Source organism: Dryobates pubescens, chromosome 15 (genome assembly GCF_014839835.1).
Source record: "Dryobates pubescens isolate bDryPub1 chromosome 15, bDryPub1.pri, whole genome shotgun sequence".
NCBI lineage: Eukaryota > Metazoa > Chordata > Aves > Piciformes > Picidae > Dryobates > Dryobates pubescens.
Window position 1 is genome coordinate 4,579,692 of NC_071626.1, and position 22,913 is coordinate 4,602,604.

Sequence of the window (22,913 nt, forward strand, 5' to 3'; positions counted from 1 at the left end):
TACTTCAGCGAGGAAGGGACTCTCTTTAAACTTATCTTTGTGCTAATGCTCACCACATGAGCATGGGGCAGGTGCTTTGTAAGCACTTGGGAACTTCAAAAACTCTAAACTGAAAACCCCTAAGCAGTTGGGCATCAGAATGGCAGAGACATTTAGAAAGCTGCCATCAACATTTTTAACAGCTGTCCTCCTTCAGCCTTGCATAATATGGATGTTAGGAAGAAGTTCTTCACAGAAAGTGATTGGCCATTGGAGTGGGCTGCCCAGAGAGGTGGTGGAGTCACCATGCTGGAGGTGTTAAGGAAGAGACTGGATGGGGTGCTTGGTGCCATGGTTTAGTTGATTAGATAGACCCCAACCTATCATCCAACACTATCTCAAAGGTCATTTCCAACCTGGTTAATTCTATTCTATATCCATAAGAAAAATCAGCATCAGTAACATGGGAGCAGCTCTAGCCATAATTAATCTTATTCATGACTAGCTGAGAGAACAAAGCAAACTCAATTATTTTCAGCCAATGTGAGCTTTTCTTTTTTTCCTTTGTGTTTTGGCCAGATCAGATAAAAGCTGAACCATGCCAGCAAAACCTTCAGCTTTTGGGGGCTACCCTTTCATTAGTTTACCAGCTGCCCTTCGTGATTTACCTCTGAGTCTTCGTAAACCTCCTCACACAAACACACACAAAATAGCTCAGGCAGTTTATCTTCACATTTAATAATTACTGAATAATATGAATGTCATTCATGCTAAAAAGCTAACTTGAGGATGAAGAAATCTGATAACTGAATAAAATGAATGATGAAGAAATGTGTGGAAGAAAACTGTGATTTGAATCATAGAATCAATAAGGCTGGAAAAGACCTCAGAGATCAAGTCCAACCTATCACCCAAGACCTCACGACCACTAAACCATGACTTCAAGTGCCTCATCCAATCCTTTTTTGAACACCTCCAGGGATGGTGACTCCACCACCTCTCTGGGCAGCACATTCCAATGGCCAATTACTCTTTCTGGGAAGAGCTTTCTCCTCACCTCAAGCCTGAACTTCCCCAAGCACAGCTTGAGACTGTGTCCTCTTGTTCTGGTGCTGGTTGCCTGGGAGAAGAGACCAGCCCCCACCTGGCTACAACCTCCTTTCAGGTAGTTGTAGAGAGCAAGAAGGTCTCCCCTGAGTCTCCTCATTCTCCAGGCTAAACAACCCCAGCTCCTTCAGCCTCTCCTCATAGGGCTTGTGATTGAGATCTCTCCCCAGCCTCGTTGCCCTTCTCTGGACACATTCAAGTGCCTCAATATCCTTCTTAAATTGAGGGGCCCAGAACTGGACACAATCCTCAAGGTGTTGCCTAGCCAGTGCTGAGTACAGGGGCACAATGACTTCCCTGCTCCAGCTGGCCACACTATTTCTGATGCAGGCCAGGATGCCATTGGCCTTCTTGGCCACCTGGGCACACTGCTGGCTCACGTTCAGCTCCTGTTTTGTCACTGTTACAAAACTGAAGCAAGGGCAGTGTGCTAAAACTCCTTTATTTTGCTTTTTGGAAACTTTATTTTGAAGAGAAAATGTTTGACTCTTTGAATCTTCTTGTTTCCCAGCTTTTTTTAACTCCTGTTTTTGCATTCTTCTTTCACATTCTTTTATGTGCTTTAAAAAAAGAATTCATTTTCTAAAGCTCTTCTCCTTTTCTCCTCCATGCAAAAAGTAAATGAAGACCTTGTGGGTAGGGTGAGTGATAAAAATCAATTGGACTTGGGATGACATAAATATTTATACAGAGGTTTTTCTACATCTATCCCTAATTAATATGCATCATAAATGACAGAGCTCCTATTTAACAAATACAATTTATAACTTATGCAAAATAGATGCAGTTTCCTTCAACAGAGAGTGAGAGCCTCCAGCTTAAACCCAGGCTTTTAACTCCCTTCCCTGACCAGTAAATATTAATATATTAGACACTAGGTGACTAATGAATAAAAATAATGCCTGGGGCTGCTAAAGATTCCAAGCAATCTGCATTTCAAAAGGGACTGATGCCACTCAACTCTATTTATCTGAAAAGCAGCCAATAAAACAGACAGCATGGAAGAGATTTCAAGGAGGAAATACAGCCAGATTGTTGTGACCAGATAGTGGAATTTTTTCTTTCAGTGGTGGCCACACACTGGTGCCTGGAAGAGGTGATGCAACCATAAAAACCTGGCCCAAGGTTGGGAAATTGTCATCTGGGAACAGCAAGATCATTACATCACTTGTTACTTCACCCAGTGGGATGGGATTTTAGCTGAATGCATGCAGAGAACACACAGGCAAATACCACAGTGGACAAAAATTGCAATAGGATGAGAGGAAATGGGCTTAAGTTGTGCCAGAGGAGGATTAGGTTGGATAGCAGGAAACATTTCTTTACTGAAAGAGTGGTCAGGCATTGGAACAGGCTGCCCAGAGTGGTGGTGGTGGTGTTGCTATGCCTGGAGGGGTTCAAGAAGCTGTAGATGGGGGCACTTCAGGATATGGTTTAGTGGTCATGGTAGCTGGGTTACATTTGGACTCAGTGATCTTAAAGGTCTTTTCCAACCTTAATGATTCTGTGAAAATTCAGACTTGTATCTGCTTCTGCACTGCAGTTTGATTATGGGACACTGGATCTTCTCTGGTGATGCTCTTGGTGTGTCAGAGTGCCAGGCTGGAAAATGGTGGTGGTTTTATTGTGCCAGCCAGTGGCAGTAAGAAAGTAAAAGCTTTGTGAATAACTCTGGGTAATGCAAACTTACTCAGAGCTCTGGTTTGAAGTGAAGTGTAAATCTGGGATCTGCCAGTAGAAGCTCCCAAGAATAAGGGCACCTTTGGAAGTTACAGAGGACTCATAGTGAGACTTCGCAGCCCAGCATGATACACGAGCTAGCAGTGCCTTCCTTCAACAGTTTTTGCAGGAGCAACCTCTGCCAGAAGATCTGTTTAACAAAGCACACAGTGAAAGTGCTCTCCAGCCTGCTGATAAATGTACTGGTAGCTTTCTTTTCCTCAGATCTCCCCCCTCACTGAGGGGAGACCTTGTTGCTCTCTGCAGCTCCCTGATAGGAGGCTGCAGCCAGGTGGGTGTTGGTTTCATCTCCCCTTTAACAAATGATAAGATGTGATAAAATGGCCTTAAGTTGTACCAGGGAAGGTTTAGGTTAGATATAAGAAGAAACTAGAATGCTGGAACAGGCTCTCCAGGGAGGTGGCTGAATACTCATCCCTGGAGGTGTTTGTGAATTAGAGAGATGTGGTGCTCGGGGGCATGGCTTAGCACCAGACTTGGCAGGGTTAGTTAACAGTTGGACCTGATAATCTTAAAGGTCTTTTCCAAGCAAAACATTTCCACTGTTCTACTCCAGGTCCATACTTTGAGCTCATGTCTAAAGTTTTGGCCCCTGATTTATGTTGATTTCACAGAATGGTAGGGGTTGGAAGGGACCTCTGAAGATCGTTGAGTCCATTCCTCCTGCCAGATCAGGATCACCTAGGGCAGATCACAAAGAGGCACATCCAGGCAGGCCTCGAAAGTCACCACAGACAAACTCCACCACCTCTCTGAGCAGCCTGCTCCAGTGCTCTGCCACCCCCAAAGTAGAGAAGTTCCTTGTTGTGTTTAGATGGAGCTTCCTATGTTCAAGTTTATGACTCTTATCCTCTCCCTGGGGACCACTGAGAAGAGTCTGGCTCCACCTTTCTGACACCAAGCCCTGTGGTAGGTTTAGGCTGTGCCTTTGAAATATTTCCACAGATCTTGAAGAGAAAGTAGTAAAAATGTAAATGAATCACTGTTGGGTGTAAAAAGGAAAATAAAGATCTCTCTCCCAATAGGATTGTTTAGAATTAAGGGACTAAAACTAGTTGTCCCAAAATAATTTCTCTTTCTCTCCTCACTTCTTTGTTCTGGGAGAGAGATTAACTTGCTTCTGCTTGACTTTGGCTGCATTGCTTTGGTATTAACTTCTCTGCTTCTGGTTCTTCTGTATTTAGTACAGGGGAGAAATGGGGACAGAGAGGGAGATGTTATTAGCTTCCCCTGGTCTTTGACCAGGGAGGTTCTTGTGCTGTTTATTAATTGTAAACACCTGTAAATATTGTAACCCCTGTGTATTTTGTGCATATTCATTGCATTCCATTGTAGATTGTAGTTTTGCTTGCAGATACAGCTTTCATTTGCTTCCAAGTGAGATGGTCTGGCAAATTTCATGTTGGGGGGGAAATTTCAACCCACCACAAGCCCCTTAGATAGCTGCAAGCTTATTAAATTATGGCTTTGAAACTGCTATAAGAACAGATATCCAGACTGTAGCCCTCCAGGCAGCGCTGCCTGGTGTTGCAGCAGAAGGCGTGTGTCCTTCAGAAAACCCCACGGGGGTGGAAGTGCTCTTCAACTTGATTACTTTGCCTCTTTAAGTGTTTTATTTGTGTCACTGCTGGGTTGTGCAGGGTTCTTCAGACGAAGCATCACCAAGAATGCTGTGTACAAGTGCAAAAATGGAGGCAACTGCGAGATGGACATGTACATGAGGAGAAAGTGCCAGGAGTGCCGGCTGAGGAAGTGCAAGCAGATGGGCATGTTGGCTGAATGTATGTATACAGGTATTTGCATCATGTAGCCAGTGTGCATCACATTCTCTGTTTGGTTCATGTGGTAGTTTTAGGCTGTGCCTATGAAAAAATTTTCACAGGTTGAGTAGAAAGTGATGGAGTGCAAATAAATTACTGTTGGATAGAATGGAATTAACCCGGTTGGAAAAGACCTTCAAGATCATAGAGTCCAAGCTATCACCCAACACCATCTAATCAATTAAACTACAGCACCAAGTGCCTCATCCAGTCTCTTCATGTCCAATGATGGTGACTCCACCACCTCCCTGGGCAGCACATTCCAATGGCCAATCTTTCTTTCTGTGAAGAACTTCTTCCCAACATCCAGCCTAAACCTCCCCTGGCACAGCTTGAGACTGTGTCCTCTTGTTCTGGTGCTGGTTGCCTGGGAGAAGAGACCAACCCCCACCTGGCTACAACCTCCCTTCAGGGAGTTGTAGACAGCAATAAGGTCTCCTTGGAGCCTCCTCTTCTCCAGGCTAAGCAACCCCAGCTCTCAGCCTCTCCTCACAGGTCTGTGCTCCAAACCCCTCCCCAGCTTTGTTGCTTTGTAGAAGGGAATGTAATGCTATGGTCTAAATGATCCCATTGGTCTAACATCTAACAAAGTTAGTTGTGTAAACTAACACTTTCTCTTTCCTCTTCTGCTGGTTTGCTGACCTTGGCTGCATTCTTTGTTGTGGCTAAGTACTAATTAAGCTACTCACTGCTTTTCTCCTTCTTTCTTTTGTCCTCTGTACAGGGGGAAGGGAGGGGAAGAGGAGGAAGCTGTTCACACCCCCCTGGTTTTGTCCAGAGGGGTTCTTGTGTTGTTTATAAACTGTAAATATACACAAGTATTGTATATTTTGTACTTATTCATTGCATTTCTTATTTCTAGATTGTAGTGTGCTTGTAAATAGAGCTTCATTTGCTTTCAACTGAGCTGGTCTGGCAGATATTATGTTGGGGAGTAATTTCAACCCACCACATTTAATTAGACTGTTTTTAATAAAACAGCTGTAAAAATGCCATCTGGCAGGTGAAAGGCTCATTATAGATGCTGCTGTGCCTGTGCCTTAAGTCCTGTTGAAAGAGACAAAATGCACTTAAAAGCCATGGGATTTACTTGGTGGTGAGGGACACGAGGGTGTAAGAGCTGGTGTAGGAAGGGTGGTCCTGCACTGGGTGACAGCCATTAGTCTGCTTAAGTGGGAAGGAAAAGCGATCATAGAAGTGAGTCTATGGGAGACTCCCTGTGATTGAAGAGTTTGCCTCTTGTGGAAGACAGAGCAGGAAAGTTTTTGTGCTTCCCTTTGCTTGTTTTTTCTGGGGCTTTCCCTGTCAAGCTCTTGCTAGCCAAGTGCAAATTTTGGCATTCAAACAATGCCATCTTGAACAGGAGGACTGCTGCTAGCAGGAAGTTTCTGTGGACTTGCCAAGCATGTATTCCCAGACCTCACCCAGCAATCAGGCAAAGCCTGCTAAGGGCTAGCCCTTTTTTATGGCCATATTAGCTCTTCTCATTGCACTATAGATTTTACTGCCTTGCATATAGGCACATAGGTAGAACTATTTCCAGAAATGAAGTTGGAGGTATTCAAGAAACACATGCACATAGCACTCTGGAACATTGTTTAATGGCCATGACGATCTTAGGTTGGTGGTAGGAGTCGGTGATCTTGGAGGTTTTTCCCAACTGAAACAATTCTATGATGGACTTCAATAATGTTTCATATTAAAGCAGTTCACAGGATGTCAGAGTTTGGTAGGGATACAGAGATCATCAAGTCCAACCCCCCTGCCAGAGCAGGACCACACAATCTAGCTCAGGTCACAGAGGAATGCATCCAGACAGCCTTGAAAGTGTCCAGAGAAGGAGACTCCACAACCTCTCTGGGAAGCCTCTTCCAGTACTCTGTGACACTCACAGTAAAGAAGTTCCCCCTTGTGTTGAGGTGGAACCTCCTGTGCTGCAGCTTACATCCATTACTCCTTCAGACTGACAACTTAGAGAATTCATTAAGCTGCACACATCTAAGACTCCATTTTGAGTAAAATTTTGGTCAACCCATTGCTTTTGCAAGTGTGCCCCTGAAAACAGCCTGCAACCATCTGCTCTCCTGCTTTCCACGAACAAGGCTACCATTTATTTTTCATGATGGCTCCAATCATTTTAGCATCCACATGTGTGAAGCCAATTTAGGTTCATACAGGAAATTAACCTACTTGGAATTTTGAATATACTTCTATCCCTCAGCCTGATCAGGAGCTGCTATATTAACCCTTGGTTTTGTGAGAAACAACAAGCTCCATCGAGAAACAATAATCCCCATCCATGTTTGGGATGCAGTGCCAGCCTCATGGAATTAATCTTTCATTCTGCAAATTGAACAGGCTACCACGAGCCAGAGAGATGACATATTCTCATGCACTACATAAATGCATGAGCAGGCACTGCCACCATGATGACAGCACTCGATGTCTCCCTAAGTGGCAGAAGAAAATAACTCCCCTCTGCTGCTGATGCCCTGAGCCATTGTCCCAAGGTTTGGAGGGTTCAAAATAGCCTGAGTGACTCAGTACAACAGAAAAACACCCCACCAGCAGCAACAACAACAAAATAGGTCAGTGTAAATTATACTGACTGGGCCCACATGAAACTTTTAAGCCGGCCCTATCGTGTTCACAAACTGGCAGACGTGAAACAAAAGCCAGGGAGGGCCACTGCCATCTGACTCTGCGGCTGCAATGGAAACGCTGCATATCTTGTGCTGCTCATGACTTAACCATAAGCATGCTCTAATACACTGCAATGAGGATGTTTGGCAAGGTGCTGTTTAATGGCTTTTAAGTGGGAGTGTGCTGCATAATTGCTTTCAGTTCAAGGCAATCCAGGACAGTAAAACACTAAGCTTCCAGTGCTGTGGAGCATTTATTTGACAAAGTAAAGCAGCTTGGGAAATAAAAGGTTACCTTGAACTTTGTTTCGCTTACTCACTTTGTAGGATTGCAATTGCAAGGTCTGGGGCTGGTGGAGGGTTCCCCCCCTGAACAGGAGGTAAAATCTTATAAATATTTATGGCATGGTTACTCAGCAAAACTCTTCCTGCCCCTTTATAAACAAACCACAGACAGAGCAAAATTACTAAGCATTTCTTTTAGTCACTTGCTGGTGAGAGTTCTGGAACACAAGCCCTCTGAGGGGAGGCTGAGGGAGCTTAGGGGTATTTAGCTTGGAGAAGAGGAGGCTCAGGGGAGACCTTCTTGCTGTCTACAACTACCTGAAGGGAGGTTGTAGCCAGGAGGGGCTTGGTCTCTTCTCCCAGGCAACCAGCACCAGAACAAGAGGACACAGTCTCAAGCTGCACCGTGGGAGGTTTAGGCTTGAGGTGAGGAGAAAGTTCTTCACAGAAAGTGTAATTGGCCACTGGAATGTGCTGCCCAGGGAGGTGGTGGAGTCACCACCCCTGGAGGTGTTCAAAAAAGGATTGGATGAGGCACTTGAAGCCATGGTTTAGTTGCCATGAGGTGTTGGGTGATAGGTTGGACTTGCTGATCTCTTGGGTCTTTTCCAACCTTATTGATGCTGTGATTCTATGTAAACTACAGCTTTTGGGGGCGTGAAATGTTTACCTAGGGAAGACCCAGGTTCTGCCACTCTTCCAGGAAGGTAATATCCATTTGCTACCAATTGAAACCTAACTATGTCTAGGGTAAAACAAGCAAACAACAAAGTCTTGTCTCTCCCATGAGTTTTCCAGCGAACTCAACCAGACCCAGAATAAGATGAAAAGGTACTACACAGCAGCAGGAAGCGTGGAGGATGGGGGAGAGGGGTTTACTGCTTGAGACAAATGTAAACCAAATTTTTCCCTAGGAGGTAGTGGACCTATTCCTAAACTGCTAGAAAGCAGTGCAGGTCCATCATTGCCACCCAAGGAGGCACTGAATAATTTAGAGAAAGATCTCCACGATGCTGTGCGGCAGCACAGATGACATGGCTCGAGCCCAATTTATCATCTCCATCGTTGCTATCCCCCTACTCCCCCTTCCTTTCAAGGTATTCTTTGCAGGTCTTATTTTAATCATGTAAATTTCCTCTTCTCTCAGTGGTTCAGGTAGGTTATTTTCTATAGGGGCTTCAACAGGAAATTAAAAACACTCACAACGCAAGTCACTGTTTTCATGGTATCTTCCTCCACCATCACATACTCCCAGAATGAGCCTCTTCTCCTGCTCTGCATTTTCAAAGGTGAAGAATGGGAAGGATTCTTGAAAGAAGCTCAAAAAATAAATTAAAAAAAAAAAAAAAGAAAGAAAGGAGAAAAAAAAAAAGACAGGAAAATCTCCTGTGCTGATAAGTTTATTTTTAGATGAATACTTAGCTGTTTACTTTTTCATTTGGGCCTCCTGGCTTTATTCCACAGGTTGTAGAGGGTACCTATTGCCCCCTTCTTTTGTTAGCACAAGCAAATTGCTAGTTTTTATGACATCCACACAAGGATGCTGCCTGGTTCAAGGACTTGATGATCCTTGGGGTCTCTTCCAACCTTAGTTATACTGTGATACTGTGAAGGTACTGAACTATAGAGTAGAACAAACAAACAAACCAAAAAACCCCACAAATGTAAAATTCCTTTTGTTAGGGCAGGTGAGATCCTAGATTAAAGCCAGGGCTTTATTCAGTTCTCTAATACAAAGAAATCAAACCAGCAAGACCAACCAGGTAACATTTTACATGGATTAATTTAAAGGTACACTTGCCAGCCTGAGTTCCTTCTGAGCCTGTATTTTCAGCTGTTGATCTGCATAGCGGCACTTTAACAGTTAAAGCTTTGGAGTCCTCTCTCCTGAGTGAAGTTTCTGTGTTGCTTTAAGACTACTGAACACATGCAATGCCCTCTGTGTAAAAGCAATGGCACCTCGATTTCTGCTTTGGATCAGCAAGGAGCACTCTTGATGACAGTTTTCCAGTTGTTCCCATTTATTGAGCTTTGGTTTGGGTCTCAGAGCACATGAAGGAGTTTTCTTTGGGATGAAACTAAACCAAAGGCACACTCCAGCACACTCCTGTTGCTACCTTTAAGATCAGAGCTGGTCCAAAGCAAGCCCCCTGACATGCTCACTGTGTGGATGCTGGATCACAAGTATCAACTGGCTTGCTTTGCAGTTGGGTTCCTGCTGGGCTAGACTACTCATTAATGTGTACTTAGTGTATCTCATTAAACTCACACCCCAAGATAATGCCACCTTCAGGAACTGGTCTGCAGAGGTAAGTGGGTTTGTTAGTGTAAAGGGCATTCCTGGGCATGTTTGCATACTTATTTAGGGCCTGAAGCATATACATAAATTGCCCTTTGTTGTATTCTGTGTTCTAGGTCTGTTAACAGAAATACAATGCAAGTCAAAAAGGCTAAGGAAAAATGTGAAACAGCCCCCAGATCAAACAGTCAATGAAGATAATGAAGGCCATGATATGAAGCAAGTGACATCTACAACTAAAATATGTAGGGTAAGAAAATTCTTATGACAGTGATGCTTGAGCTAAATGTGGCTAGTGAATAGAGAGTATTTGCCAACTCTCTGGAGCTGTCTTTCTTCATTAAAACCCCTCTCTCTCACCAAGGTAAGGGAACACCTTGACTATAGAAGTAGTTCTAGTATTTTTAGTCCAAACCCACTAAAGCACCTATAAAAGCCATAAAGTATTTCTTTCTGTGATAGGTAAGTCAGCTATATATCACAGATGGTGTAGTGATAATGCCTTCTTGTTTGCTAAACATTTCTTTATTTCTAATGATAAACCACACAAGCTCATGCAGTTTAGAAGCATTCTTCACTTCTCCTCTGTACATTCCTATAGAAATCCTTCACTAGCAAACCTCTTACCTGCTTGGTCTCCAAGTGTGGGAAATAGCTGTATGGCTTTTGCCTAAAGAAAGAGATGTTAGGTCATTTCTGTGACTGCATTTCATGATGGGCTCTTGTTTTTGTCAGTATAGGAGAAAGTAGAATTTACTCCAGAACAGCAGAGTCTTCTTGATTACATCATGGATTCATACAGCAAACAACAAATACCACAGGAGGTGTCAAAAAAACTAGTAAGTACCTTGATTCGTTTTTTGAGATGGGGATAATGAAGCAGAGGATTACACAGCAGAAAATATTGGTACTCAGCATGAGCAGGTGTGGCAAGTATCACAGAAGAGACCTCAAAGATCATCAAGTCCAACCTGTCACCACAGACCTCATGACTAAACCATGGCACCAAGTGCCACGTCCAATCCCCTCTTGAACACCTCCAGTGATGGTGACTCCACCACCTCCCTGGGCAGCACATTCCAATGGCTAACAACTCTCTCAGTGAAGAACTTTCTCCTCACCTCAAGCCTAAACTTCCCCTGGTGCAGCTTGAGACTGTGTCCTCTTGTTCTGGTGCTGGTTGCCTGGGAGAAGAGACCAACCCCCTCCTGGCTACAACCTCCCTTCAGGCAGTTGTAGACAGCAATAAGGTCTCCTCTGAGCATCCTCTTCTCCAGGCTAAACAATCCCAGCTCCCTCAGCCTCTCCTCGTAGTAGAGCAAGCTATGAGTAAAAGCTTACAGCTGTACAGTACAATGAGTTCCACTTGCAGCTAATCTTCCTTTCTACAAAGACACCTTAAAAGTATTTCTTTTAATGCAAATTCTAAACATTTTCCAGACTTGGATTTCTGTCTTATCCTCTCACCTTTTCCTCTCTACTTCTAGGAATTCTATTCTAGTTTATGTTAATTTTTTTCCTTTAAGAGGGAAAGTGGGATGAGCAAAAAGGTTGAGAAACAGGGAGAGGAGAAAAAAAGTTTACAAGAGAGAGCTTTTCTCTTTCTCTACAGAACTAGCATGTTCAATCTTAAAAATAAAGCAAAACAACTGTAGAGAATTATTTCTGAAGCCATCAACTTTGACAACTGAAAGGAATTCACTTGCAGAGTGGGAGCTGAATAACCCATAACAGTTTTGTGGAACTTCAACTATTCCATGATTCTATGAACTTATTTCCATGGGAGGCTGTGGAGGTCAAAGGCAAAATACATCTTGAAAAGGGGAATAAACTAATGGATAGGAAGAGTTTTGGTTACTGTTCTGGAGCTAGGAGTTCTATGTGTACCATAAGTGCTTCAATCATTAATTGCTGGACATGATGCTGAAAGTGAGGCAGATATTCCAGCGTGGTAGTTTTAGGCTGTGCCTAGGAAAATTTAGATTGTAGTTTTGCTTGTAAATAGAGCTTCAGTTGCTTCCACCTGAGCTACTCTGGAAGTTTTATTTTGAGGGGTGTGTGTGTGTGTGTGATTTCAACCCACCACACAGAGGAAAGGATGCTGTCTGCTTCTTTTACTTATGCTGCCTTACAAAACACCTAGTTTTGACAACCACTGGAGACAAAACACAGTGCTAGATGGACTGCTTGCCTGGTCCAGTCTAATAATTCTGGCATTTTATGTCCCTAAACGTGAAGTGACAACAAACATTAACAGGTTTGGTTTGGTTTGCCTTTTTAACAGTTACATGAGGAATTCAGTGCTGAAGGAAATTTTCTCATCTTGACAGAAATGGCTACCAGTCATGTGCAGGTTCTTGTGGAATTCACCAAAAAACTACCAGGTATGTCTCATGTGTTGGGGCAGAAGCTGTTATTGCCAAGTGTGCCTGCCTTTCTGTTGCCATTTGGTTCTGTGTATTTTGAAGACTGTATAAAAATGCCTCCTCCTCTGACACATGCACATTCTTCAGACACTCTCTAAAGAAAAGGAGCTTTGTGCTCAGGGGAATGATATGTTGAATAATTCAGATTCTCTGCTCTGAGATGTGGCACTCTTTGCCTGTCGACAAACAAAATGCTCAGAGAAAGGTTTGGGTCACTTAGAGAGGTTTTCTTTTCATGTATCACTGCAATGCCAAACAGTCTGCTTCTAAATTACCACTAGCACTTACTTGACTCTGCATCATGGGCATTCATACCTTCCTAGCAAAATCATAGGATTGTTAGGGTTGGAAGGGACCTCAAGCATCATCTTGTTCCAACCCCCCTGCCATGGGCAGGGACCCCTCACACTACATCAGGTTGCTTACAGCCACATCCAGCCTGGCCTTAAAAACCTCCAGGGATGAGGCTTCCACCACCTCCCTGGGCAACCTGTGCCAGTGTCTCACCACCCTTGTGGGGAAGAACTTCTTCCTAACATGCAATCTGAATGTACCCATTTCTATTTTTTGTTCCATTCTCCCTAGTCCTATCACTCCCTGACACCCTAAAAAGCCCCTCCCCAGCTTTCTTGTAGCCCCCTTCAGATGCTGGAAGGCCACAATTAGGTCTCCTCAGAGCCTTCTCTTCTCCCAACTCCCTCAGTCTGTCCTCACAGGAGAGGTGCTCCAGCCCTCTGATCATCCTCATGGCCCTTCATGACAGCCACTGAATTGTGAGCCCTAAATAAGAACTTTCTCTACTTAGTGGCACCAATCTTATGGTCTTTGAATGGTATGTTCTGGACAGCTACAGAAAATCTGAATTTCTCATTAGTATTAACTCCCAAGTTGATGTTGCCTTGAGTGAACCTTGGACATGGTACAGGCTCCTTGGAATTAAAGAAGGTGCACTGTAGTGCTTAGCTGTGTGAAGATATTATTTATCTGGCATTCCCATCATATGGATCCTTCCTCTGTGTGTTATAGGCTTGCCTCAAAACTTAGCACTTCAGTTGTAACTGCATTTTTTTTTACACTGACTAGGATGCTGGTGTGCAGGAAATGAAGGCAGGAGTTTTGTAGTTGTATAATCTATTATTTAAGGCGTTGGTGTACAGTACAACTGGCAGAATTTATCACCTTTTTTCTTTTATTCTCTGCTTTATCTTTTTCTGTGCTTTCTCACAGAATCAGAGCGTGAGCATAAAGTAGGGACCTGCACTGACAAGTGTGGGGAGAGCTTCCCATGAGCTTTAGCTCCTCATTCTCCTTCAGAGGAGCAGCTGTGTATTCCCACAAGCTACCAAAATTCTCCTGATTTCTTCAGTGAGTTTTAGTCTTTCCCCTCTAAAAAGAGATATGCATATTTAAAACAGAGCAGGAAGCCTGTAAAATAGTACATTAGTCGAAAGGCAAGGTGAAGCACTTGAAATTTGATGCTTCAAATTCCTCTTCTTGCCCTCAGAGCATGGGAAGAGCTGAATACGGCTCTGCAGTGGGAAAGTCATATAGAGGCCTTTGGTGGAAACATGCTAGGTAATGTTTGGGAGCGGCATCAGGCTAGACAACATCCCCACTATTGGTTATGCTATGCCACTAGATTCTGCTTATGGTGTTCCACAAACACTGAAGTGAAAGTCTAATTCTAATAAACCTCAGTGAGGTCAAATCTCTGTCAAGGCCAGGTTGGATGAGGACTTAAGCAACCTGATCTAGGGGAAGGTGTCCCTGCCCATGGTAGGGGATTTGGAACTAGATGACATTTAAGGTCCCTTCCAACCTAAACCATTCTATGAATTTATGAATTCTCTGGAATCTGAGTTTCAAATTTCACAGCACTTGGCAACCCTCCTGACATCAACATCAAAGTTACCTGCGTGTGTGGCACCTTGCGCGAAAGAACTCGCGGACAGAAAGCAGCGAGGACCTTTCCCTTGCTGCCTGCCTTACCCATAATATCCCCACAGGCTTCCAAACCCTTGATCATGAAGATCAGATTGCCTTGCTGAAGGGCTCAGCAGTAGAAGCCATGTTCCTCCGTTCAGCTGAGATCTTCAGCAGGAAACTTCCCTCAGGACATACTGTCCTTTTAGAGGAAAGAATTCGCAATAGTGGTAAGTACCTTGTCCCAGGAGGGAAAAAAGCAAACCACATCAGTTGCACTTCTGTGTCAGTATTTTGCCCTTGGGAAGCTAGTAAAATTGTTTATTAGCAATGAAACAGTTTTATCTGGATGCTGTTCTTTGTATTATCTAGAGCAAATCTAACTCAGCCTTGAGTCTAAAGGTCGGAAGGTAAAGGTTTCTTCATAAATACATGGCAAGAACTGCGAATAACTCTGCATCAAATACACCCAGTGCAAGTCTCTCAGTGGATAAGCATGAAAGAATGATGAAGAAGAAATGCCACCATTTCCAATTATTCAATATTAATGCTTTCAAAAGCAATCTATGTAAGAAGGAAATAATAGTAATAATTAAATATTCAAGATGTTACCAGAGATGATTGAAAGGAACCACCTATTCTTAGGGTCAGTTTGCTAACATTGAATCAGACTGCACAAGGTGCAGAGAAGAATTACAAGCATGGCATGCTCATAGTTTCATAGAATGGGTTGTGTTGGAAGGGACCTTAAAGTGCATCTAGTTCTAACCCGCCTTCCATGGGCAGGGACACCTTCCATTAGATCAGGTTGCTCAAGGGAGGGGGCATCCACAACCTCCCTGAGCAACCTGTTCCAGTGTCTAAAGAATTTCTGTCCTAATATCCAGTCTAAATGTACCCTTCTCAACTTTCAATCCATTCCCACACGCCCTTTCACAACAAGCCCTTGTAAAATGTCCTTCCCCAGCTTTCTTGATGGCCCCCTTCAGGTACTAGAAGCTCTCCCCAAACCCTTTTGTTCTCCAGGCTGAACAGCCCCAGCTCTCTCAGCCTGTCCACTTAGGGGTGGTGGTCCAGCCCTCTGATCATCTTCATGGCCCTCCTCTGGACACTTTCTTCTGCTTAAAATCTATAAAAAGCTCAGTGGCTATGATAAATTCTACTGGTACTAGGCATAAAATTTAGTAATTATGAAAGGCCCAACAGGGCTGGAGATTGCCTGTTCCTTAAGCAGGTAAAGTAGTGTTTTGCACTGTTGTATATTCTTTATGCTCCACTGATGCAGTACTGAATGTTTTTTCTTTTTCTGTGTGGATCATCAAACTTCATCCAACCCTCAGGTACCTATCATTCAAAATTCAAGTGTAATAACAGTTCTGGATCAGAACACAGAATTAACCAGGTTAGAAGAGACCTTTGAGATCATCCAGTCCAACCTATCACCCAACACCATCTAATCAACTAAACCATGGCACTAAGCGCCCTATCCAGTCTCTTCCTAAACACCTCCAGGGATGGTGACTCCACCACCTCCCTGGGCAGCACATTCCCATGGCCAATCTCTTTCTGTGAAGAATTTCTTCCTAACATCCATCTTTAACCTCCCCTGGTGCAGCTTGAAACTGTGTCCTCTTGTTCTGGTGCTGGTTGCCTGGGAGAAGAGACCAAACCCCACCTGGCTGCAACCTCCCTTCAGGTAGCTGTAGATGGCAACAAGGTCTCCTCTGAGCCTTCTCTTCTCCAGGCTAAACAACCCCATCTCCCTCAGCCTCTCCTCATAGGGCTTGTGGTCCACTTCTCCCAAGAAGGCCAGAGATATTTCCTGGAAACTGTAATCAGTTGTCATGGATCCAAATGTCCTCATTAAGAGACTGTTTTGTATTTGTTGGGGTTTTTTTAAACTGAATTATAACCTAATTTCTTGCTAAATATAGCTCTTAGAGAAATCAATCCATATGAAAGCAGAGTACTGAAGCTTTTCTCTCTTTTTTTTAATATATACTAAGACTAAAAAGTATAAAATATATACTAAGACTAAAAGACATGCTAAGGCTAAAAGATATGCTAAGGCTAGAAGACTAAGTGCAGCAAACTGAAATCCCCTGCAAAGATGAGAGAGCAGCAGAGGAAATGCAGTGAGAGTCAAGTGGGAGTTCAGCAATTAAATTTCTGGCTAAAGAATGACGAAGCAGCTCCTAGCGAGGTCCTAAGCACTGTCAGGCCATCAGCCATAAACTATTGTTGCTCATCAGAACCTCTGTCCACAGGGTTGTTGTTTTTTAAGGTGCAGACAAATGTCTGAATGTCACATCATCCCTATTGTCAAACCTTGATGTCTGCATCCACAAAATCAGGGAGGGTGGTAGGGAATCCTGCCTAAAAGTCATGAGCTCTCCAGGGCTTCTGTCACCTGCCACCATGTTCAGTTAGAAGCTGCTCTCATCTATTAATATTTATGTCTTCAGCAGACTGATTGTGTGGAAGAGATACTTTTATTATTTTTTTTCCTGATAACAAAGCCAGAGATCTGGTGGAGATGACCTTTGAGCGTTGGCAGTATTCATTTTTATTCTCATGCTGATGAGGTGTGTTTTTATGGAGCACATTATTCAAGTCCTGGTGTGTCTCAGTGACTGCCTTTGTTGGTTCCCTTATGGTCTATCACAGAATCAGTCAGGGTTGGAAGGGACCACAAGGATCATCTAGTTCCAACCCCCCTGCCATGGGCAGGGACACCCCACACTAGATCAGGCTGGCCAGAGCCTCGTCCAGCCTGGCCTTAAACACCTCCAGGGACTGCGCCCCAACCACCTCCCTGGACAGCCCATTCCAGGGCTTCACCACTCTCATGGTGAAGAACTTCCTCCTCACGTCCAGCCTGAATCTCCCCACCTCCAGCTTCATTCCATTCCCCCTAGTCCTATCACTACCTGATATCCTGAGAAGTCCCTCCCCAGCTTTCTTGCAGGCCCCCTTCAGATACTGGAAGGCCACAATTAGGTCACCTTGGAGCCTTCTTTTCTCCAACAGCCCCAACTCTTTCAGTCTGTCCTCATAGGAGAGGTGCTCCAGCCCTCTGCTCATCCTCGTGGCCCTTTCTCCATAAGGTGTTACAGAAATTCTTTCATTAGCTGCTCCTGAGACTGAAATCCTCTCCTCCTCACTCTGACAGTGAGAAGTCATGAGAAATACAGACATTTTATTTCATGTTAGTGAAAGCTTGTGCCACTTACTCATCTTATTTGCTGCTTCACTACACACACACCACATTGTGACTGATTGACTCCTTCTGGGAAATCTGTTGACGTCTTGGCAATTTAATGCTTAATTTCTTTCTGCTATTATGAAAGCAGAATTTCCTCATTAGCAAGCAGCACAACATTTTCAAAACACATTGCTGAGATACTGCATGTATTCTCAGGGAGCATTTATAGCTTGATTTCCTAAGGTCACTGCCTTTCAGGAATCACGAGGAGACAGATTTTTATTTCAGCCTCTAATTCCGCTGATTTCGGTGTTGGGGAATAAGATGCTAGCTGATATGGACAAAACCAGAAGGATCTGGACCAAATTTTTCAGTTGGCAGCAAGATAGCTGACATTGTGAAATACACTGGTGTCTTCCTGGCTGGGTTATAGGTGCTGAAGTACAGTGAGATCCAAGGCAGGGGGGAAAAGTAGCTGCAACTTCAGAGCACTGACAAAAGGCCACCTTATATGTGAATCAAGTTCCTATTGATTTGTACAAGAGACTCCTGCAACCAAAGGCAAGATTTGACACCAGAACACTGGATACCTAACCACTTCCACTTCCTTTGGCTGTTATTGTTCAATTATAACCCCATTGTGCTGGGGTTTGTGCAGAGAAACAAAATGTACTGGTCTTCCCTGCAGAGTCTGAAGTGTCTAACCCTCAAAATGGTCACAGAACCACTGAATGGTTTTGGTTGGAAAAGACCTTTAAGATCATTGCGTCTAACTGTTATACCAGCACTGCCAGGTCACCACTAAACCATGTCCCTCAGCACCCCATCTCCATGGCTTTGAAACCCCACCAGGGATGGGGAATCCATCACTACCCTGGGGTGCCTGGGCCAGGCCAAGAAAACCCTCAAGGAGAAGGAACTGTTTGACCTAAACCTCCTCTGGGGTAACCTGAGACTGTTACCTCTAGTCCTTGCACTGGTTACTTGGGAGAAGAGACTGACCCCCACCTGGCTCCAGCCTTTCAGGGAGCTGTAGAGAGCCAGAATGTCTGCTCTCAGCCTCTTTTTCTCCAAGCTGAACAACGCCAGGCCCCTTAGCTGCTCCTCGCAAGACTTGTGATCTAGTCTTTTCACCACCTTCGTTGCCCTTCTCTGGACCCACTCCAGTGCCTCAATGTCTGTCTTGGAGTAAGTGGCCCAAACTGAACCCAGGATCTGAGGTTCAGCCTCACCAGTCCCCATTACAGGGGTATGATCCCTGCCCGGGTCCTGCTGTCCATACCATTGCTGCTCCAAGCCAGGGTGCTGGTATTCTTCTTGGCCACCAGGGCACACACTGCTCATCTTTTGCTGCTGTCCATCAAGCCCCTCAAGGTCCTTTTCCCCATGGCAGTGACGTGTATCCATGTGGGAGGAGACAGTCACCATCCTGTGACCTGACCCAAAATTGACACACTGCCCAAGACGCTTAGACATTAGGATCACTTTGAATTGAAGAGGATAGGAAAGAGCTTTTCTGTTCCTGTTCAGTGCTCCACAGTATACCACACTGAGTTAGCCAGAGCTAACTTGAATAACAAAGATGTAAAAAGTGTTCAAATCAGGAACAGATGCCAGGGGGACCAATCTCTTTTCTCCTGCATAACTTTATGTAGCCTTGACCTGCTTCAAGACAGTGCAGATGCTGCTGCTGTGTGCCTCACTTGTCTCCTGACTGCAGGCACATAGTCCACCACCAAAGGGTGGTATGTGGCACAGTCATTTGCATCCTCCTTGCAGATTTAGTTTGCTTGCAGCTGTTTGTTGGTTTGGGGTTTTTTTAAACCAAGGTTTCTTTGCTGGCAATGATGGCTTCACAGTGGCTTTTGAGAAGAAGGAGGTTTGCTGTCCTGATTCTGAGCTCTCCCTTGCATGTGCTAACTTCTCACTGAAGCTGGTCATTTAACATCTACAAGCTGATGACAGAGGAGAGGTCACACACACGTGCTGTGGTGAATCTTCTCCACTGGCTAGATTTCTCTCCTTTTAGGGTGAGTTTGGTCAGTGTTTAAAGGGCCACTGAGGCATTTGAATGGCTTAAAAGAGAGAGCTCATAAGCAGTATGTAAAGTAGTTCTGGTAGATGAAACACTGTGAAAGATAATTAATTTTGGAGTAATTAATTTTTTTTTTTCATAAACCAGCTACTAATGCATGCTTGGTTTCATCTCCACTGGCACCTCTTTATCAAGGAAAAAAGATCTCTTTATCCATATTAATCAGGCAGTGCTGGTTACTGTTAATTAGTACTTACTCTCAGGCTTTCTTCTTGCAATAGATTAATATATTCAGTTTCACAAACAGCCAAACAAGACGAGAGAACACTGCCTCAAAAACAAGATGGCAATGCTGACAGTACATTAAAATCACAGCAAACCACATTAAAAAAAGGAGTATCTATTCCAGGATTGCATTAACCAGATAATTATTTATGGCCTGAAACCACAAACCTTCTGAAAGCAAATCACCTTAAATTCAAAGGGAAATAATAGGAACAAAAGCTGAAAAAAAGGCCAAGTCTAAACCAATGCTGTGTTTTAAGCTACAGATGGGCATGAAACTGTGGCAAGAAGTGAGGGATGCTGAAGGAATAATGCTCAAGGGTTTAAATGTGCACCACTGTAATGCTGCAAAGTAAAGCTGGGGCTTCCTATTGACTGTGCTGTTTTTTCCAGCCAGTCATGCACTAACATAGTGAAATCAACTGAATGACTTCAAGTTTATTCTGCAGATGAGAGAGTTGGGCTGGTGGCTAGGTAGAAATCTGTGTAATTCAGAATGATACATAATGAAGCAGGACAGAGGGACATGCTCTCATGGCCATAAAGCTGTGTGAAACAAAGGTTTTGAAACCTTCTTGATAACAATTAAGGAGGCACCATTAACACTGACCAGGAAGCTCTGCAGGACTGTGTAGGTTCTTTGAGCTAGATACAGAGGATCAAGCAGAGCTAACTCCTCTGTTCTCAGTGAGGCCAGAAATATAACTTTATCTATTTAGTGGGGTGGGGTGTTTTTTTCCCCCCACTTTTGGAGTATGATTTGTAATAATGATTTTGAAAAGCCACACAAGTCGTTTCTCCATCAGCCTTTCCAGTTACGAGCACCGAATCGCCTTTAATTCTTTTTCAGATAACAAGAATTGAAGTGACAACTCTCTTGTACAGTAGATAAGGAGAGAGAGGAAAAAAAAGAAAGGGGGGAAAAAAAAGGCAAGAACTATAAACATCTGTTTCCTGCTTCTTTTTGCTTTCTAGTGGAGCTTATTAAATCCAAACTCGAGTGCTTTCAATCGCATTAGAAAACAGCCCCCTCTTGTGATAGAATGGTCTCTCTAACATGCATACAGGGAAACTGCAGCACAGATGGGATAAGGGCAAAACTAGTAACTTTAAAAGAAATAACAATCCATCATCCTATCTTAAAAATGGCTAATTTTGCATGGGTTTGGTCATTATTGTCTTGTGGCATATACTTGTTTAAAGATTTCAAAGTTGTGGTCTCTCTAGTAGGAGGAGTAGAGTAGAATAGAATAGAATTAACCAGGTTGGAAAAGACCTTTGAGATCATCGAGTCCAACCTATCACCCAACACCATGGCACCAAGCACCTCATCCAGTCTCTTCCTAAACATCCAGTGATGGTGACTCCACCACCTCCCTGGGCAGCCCATTCCAATGGCTGGTCTCTCTGTGAAGAACTTCTTCCTAACATCTAGCCTAAACCTCCCCTGGCACAGCTTGAGACTGTGTCCTCTTATTCTGGTGCTAGTTGCTTGGCAGAAGAGGCCATCCCCCACCTGGCTACAACCTCCCTTCAGGAAGTTGTAGACAGCAATATGGTCTCCTCTGAGCCTCCTCTTCCCCAGGCTAAGTAAATCAGCTGCACTGCTGAAATAGCCCTTTTTATTTCCCTTCACTACTTCTGCTTTGTTTTATTTCTCTGCTTGGAATACAGTAATGCAGAGAAACTCTCTGCTGGGATTACATCTGCTTCTCTACTCACCCATCCACGCTTTAGCAGCTTAATGCTGGCTTATTAGCTTCTGGGGCGAGGACTGTTGTACTGCATGCTTACACAGCACCTGAACCAGTAAGGGCCTGAAGGAGTTATTCCACACCCTGCGCACCAGCATCATTTTCATCCCACTTCTGCTATACTCAACAATAGGACTTGAGGAGCATTGTGGCCAGCAAAACAATTAATTCATCCAGTTGAAAACTAACCTGATACCCCCACCCCCCAAAAAAAAGAGAAGAAAAAAATCAGATCATGTACATGAGAAGGTGCCAGTCTCTTTTTGGTGGTGCCCAGTGATAGGACAAGGAACAATGCGTATAAGCTTGAGGCATAGGAAGTTCCATGGAAACAGGAGGAAGAATTGTTTCACTTTGACGGTGGCAGAACACTGGAACAGGCTGCCCAGGGGGGTTGTGGAGTCTCCCTCTTTGGAGATATTCAAAACCTGCCTGGATGAGTTCCTGTGTGACCTGGTCTAGGTGATCCTGCTTTGGCAGAGCGGGTGGACTAGCTCCCTTCCAGACCCTGACATTCTGTGATTCTGTAAGCTGGAGCACATGAGTGTCTATCTTGAAATGATGAGAAACTTCTTCACTGTGAGGGTGCTGCAGCACTGGAGCAGGCTGCCCAGACAGGTTGTGGAGTCTCCTTCTCTGGAGTTTCAAAACCCGCCTGGATGTCTTCTTGTGCAGCTGCCCGAGGTGATCCTGCTCTGGCAGGGGGGTTGGACTAGATGATCTTTCGAGGTCCCTTCCAACCCCTAACGTTCTGTGGTCCTGTGAGAAACAAATGATGGGAGTCTTAGTCACAGTTCACTTCCTCTTGTTTCCTGTCTGCTGCCAAGATGATCATGCCCAGGAGCACAATACCTTGCACAGAGACTTCTAAAAATATCCACTTTGTCTTGGTGTTTTCTCATGTCATTGCTGAGCTATTCACATCCATGAAATGAATTCATTTGCCTTGCTTTAGGGTTCAACTAGACTCATTCCACCACCACCACCACCCCTTTTTTTCTGGATTAATGCAAACTTTGAGACTTTGGTGTGTTCTGTGTACATGTTCCTTACATATGCCATATTGCAAGGAACTTGGGCATTTAAAACTGCCTGAGGGAGAGGAGCAGTTCCCCAAAAATAGTTAATACTGGTGACCAGCAACATCAACCTGGTAGGACTTCTGATGCTGTGACTATTGTCTGCTTTGTATAAATCTCCAGCTGTGCTACTAATTTCCATAAGATGACCTGATTCACATCATATATATCTGCTGAACTGACTTGGACTCTCCTCAGCAGTGTTGAACTTGCTACAAAAACAAGATTTGTGGCTTGTGATCTGAAATGAACAGAGGCTGGTCCTGTCACATGTTTGAACACATCATTCAGCCACAAAATAAACCACACCCTGCAACCCGTCCTTTCACTGTTG

The 22,913-nt window shown here is 44.0% G+C and overlaps 1 protein-coding gene across 2 annotated transcripts in view; it reads left to right on the forward strand.

The window, feature by feature from the left end:
• The window catches only part of NR1H4 (nuclear receptor subfamily 1 group H member 4), a 37,993-nt gene that overhangs the window by 12,836 nt on the left and 2,244 nt on the right, over nt 1–22,913 (forward strand). Inside the window, exons 3-7 of one of the 2 annotated variants that reach the window (XM_054167874.1) lie at nt 4,467–4,619; nt 9,989–10,122; nt 10,613–10,711; nt 12,157–12,256; nt 14,305–14,451. In XM_054167874.1, coding sequence (XP_054023849.1) covers nt 4,467–4,619; nt 9,989–10,122; nt 10,613–10,711; nt 12,157–12,256; nt 14,305–14,451 — 633 coding nt within the window. The remainder of the gene's footprint in view (nt 1–4,466; nt 4,620–9,988; nt 10,123–10,612; nt 10,712–12,156; nt 12,257–14,304; nt 14,452–22,913) is intronic. The other variant, XM_054167875.1, reaches the window with a different exon arrangement.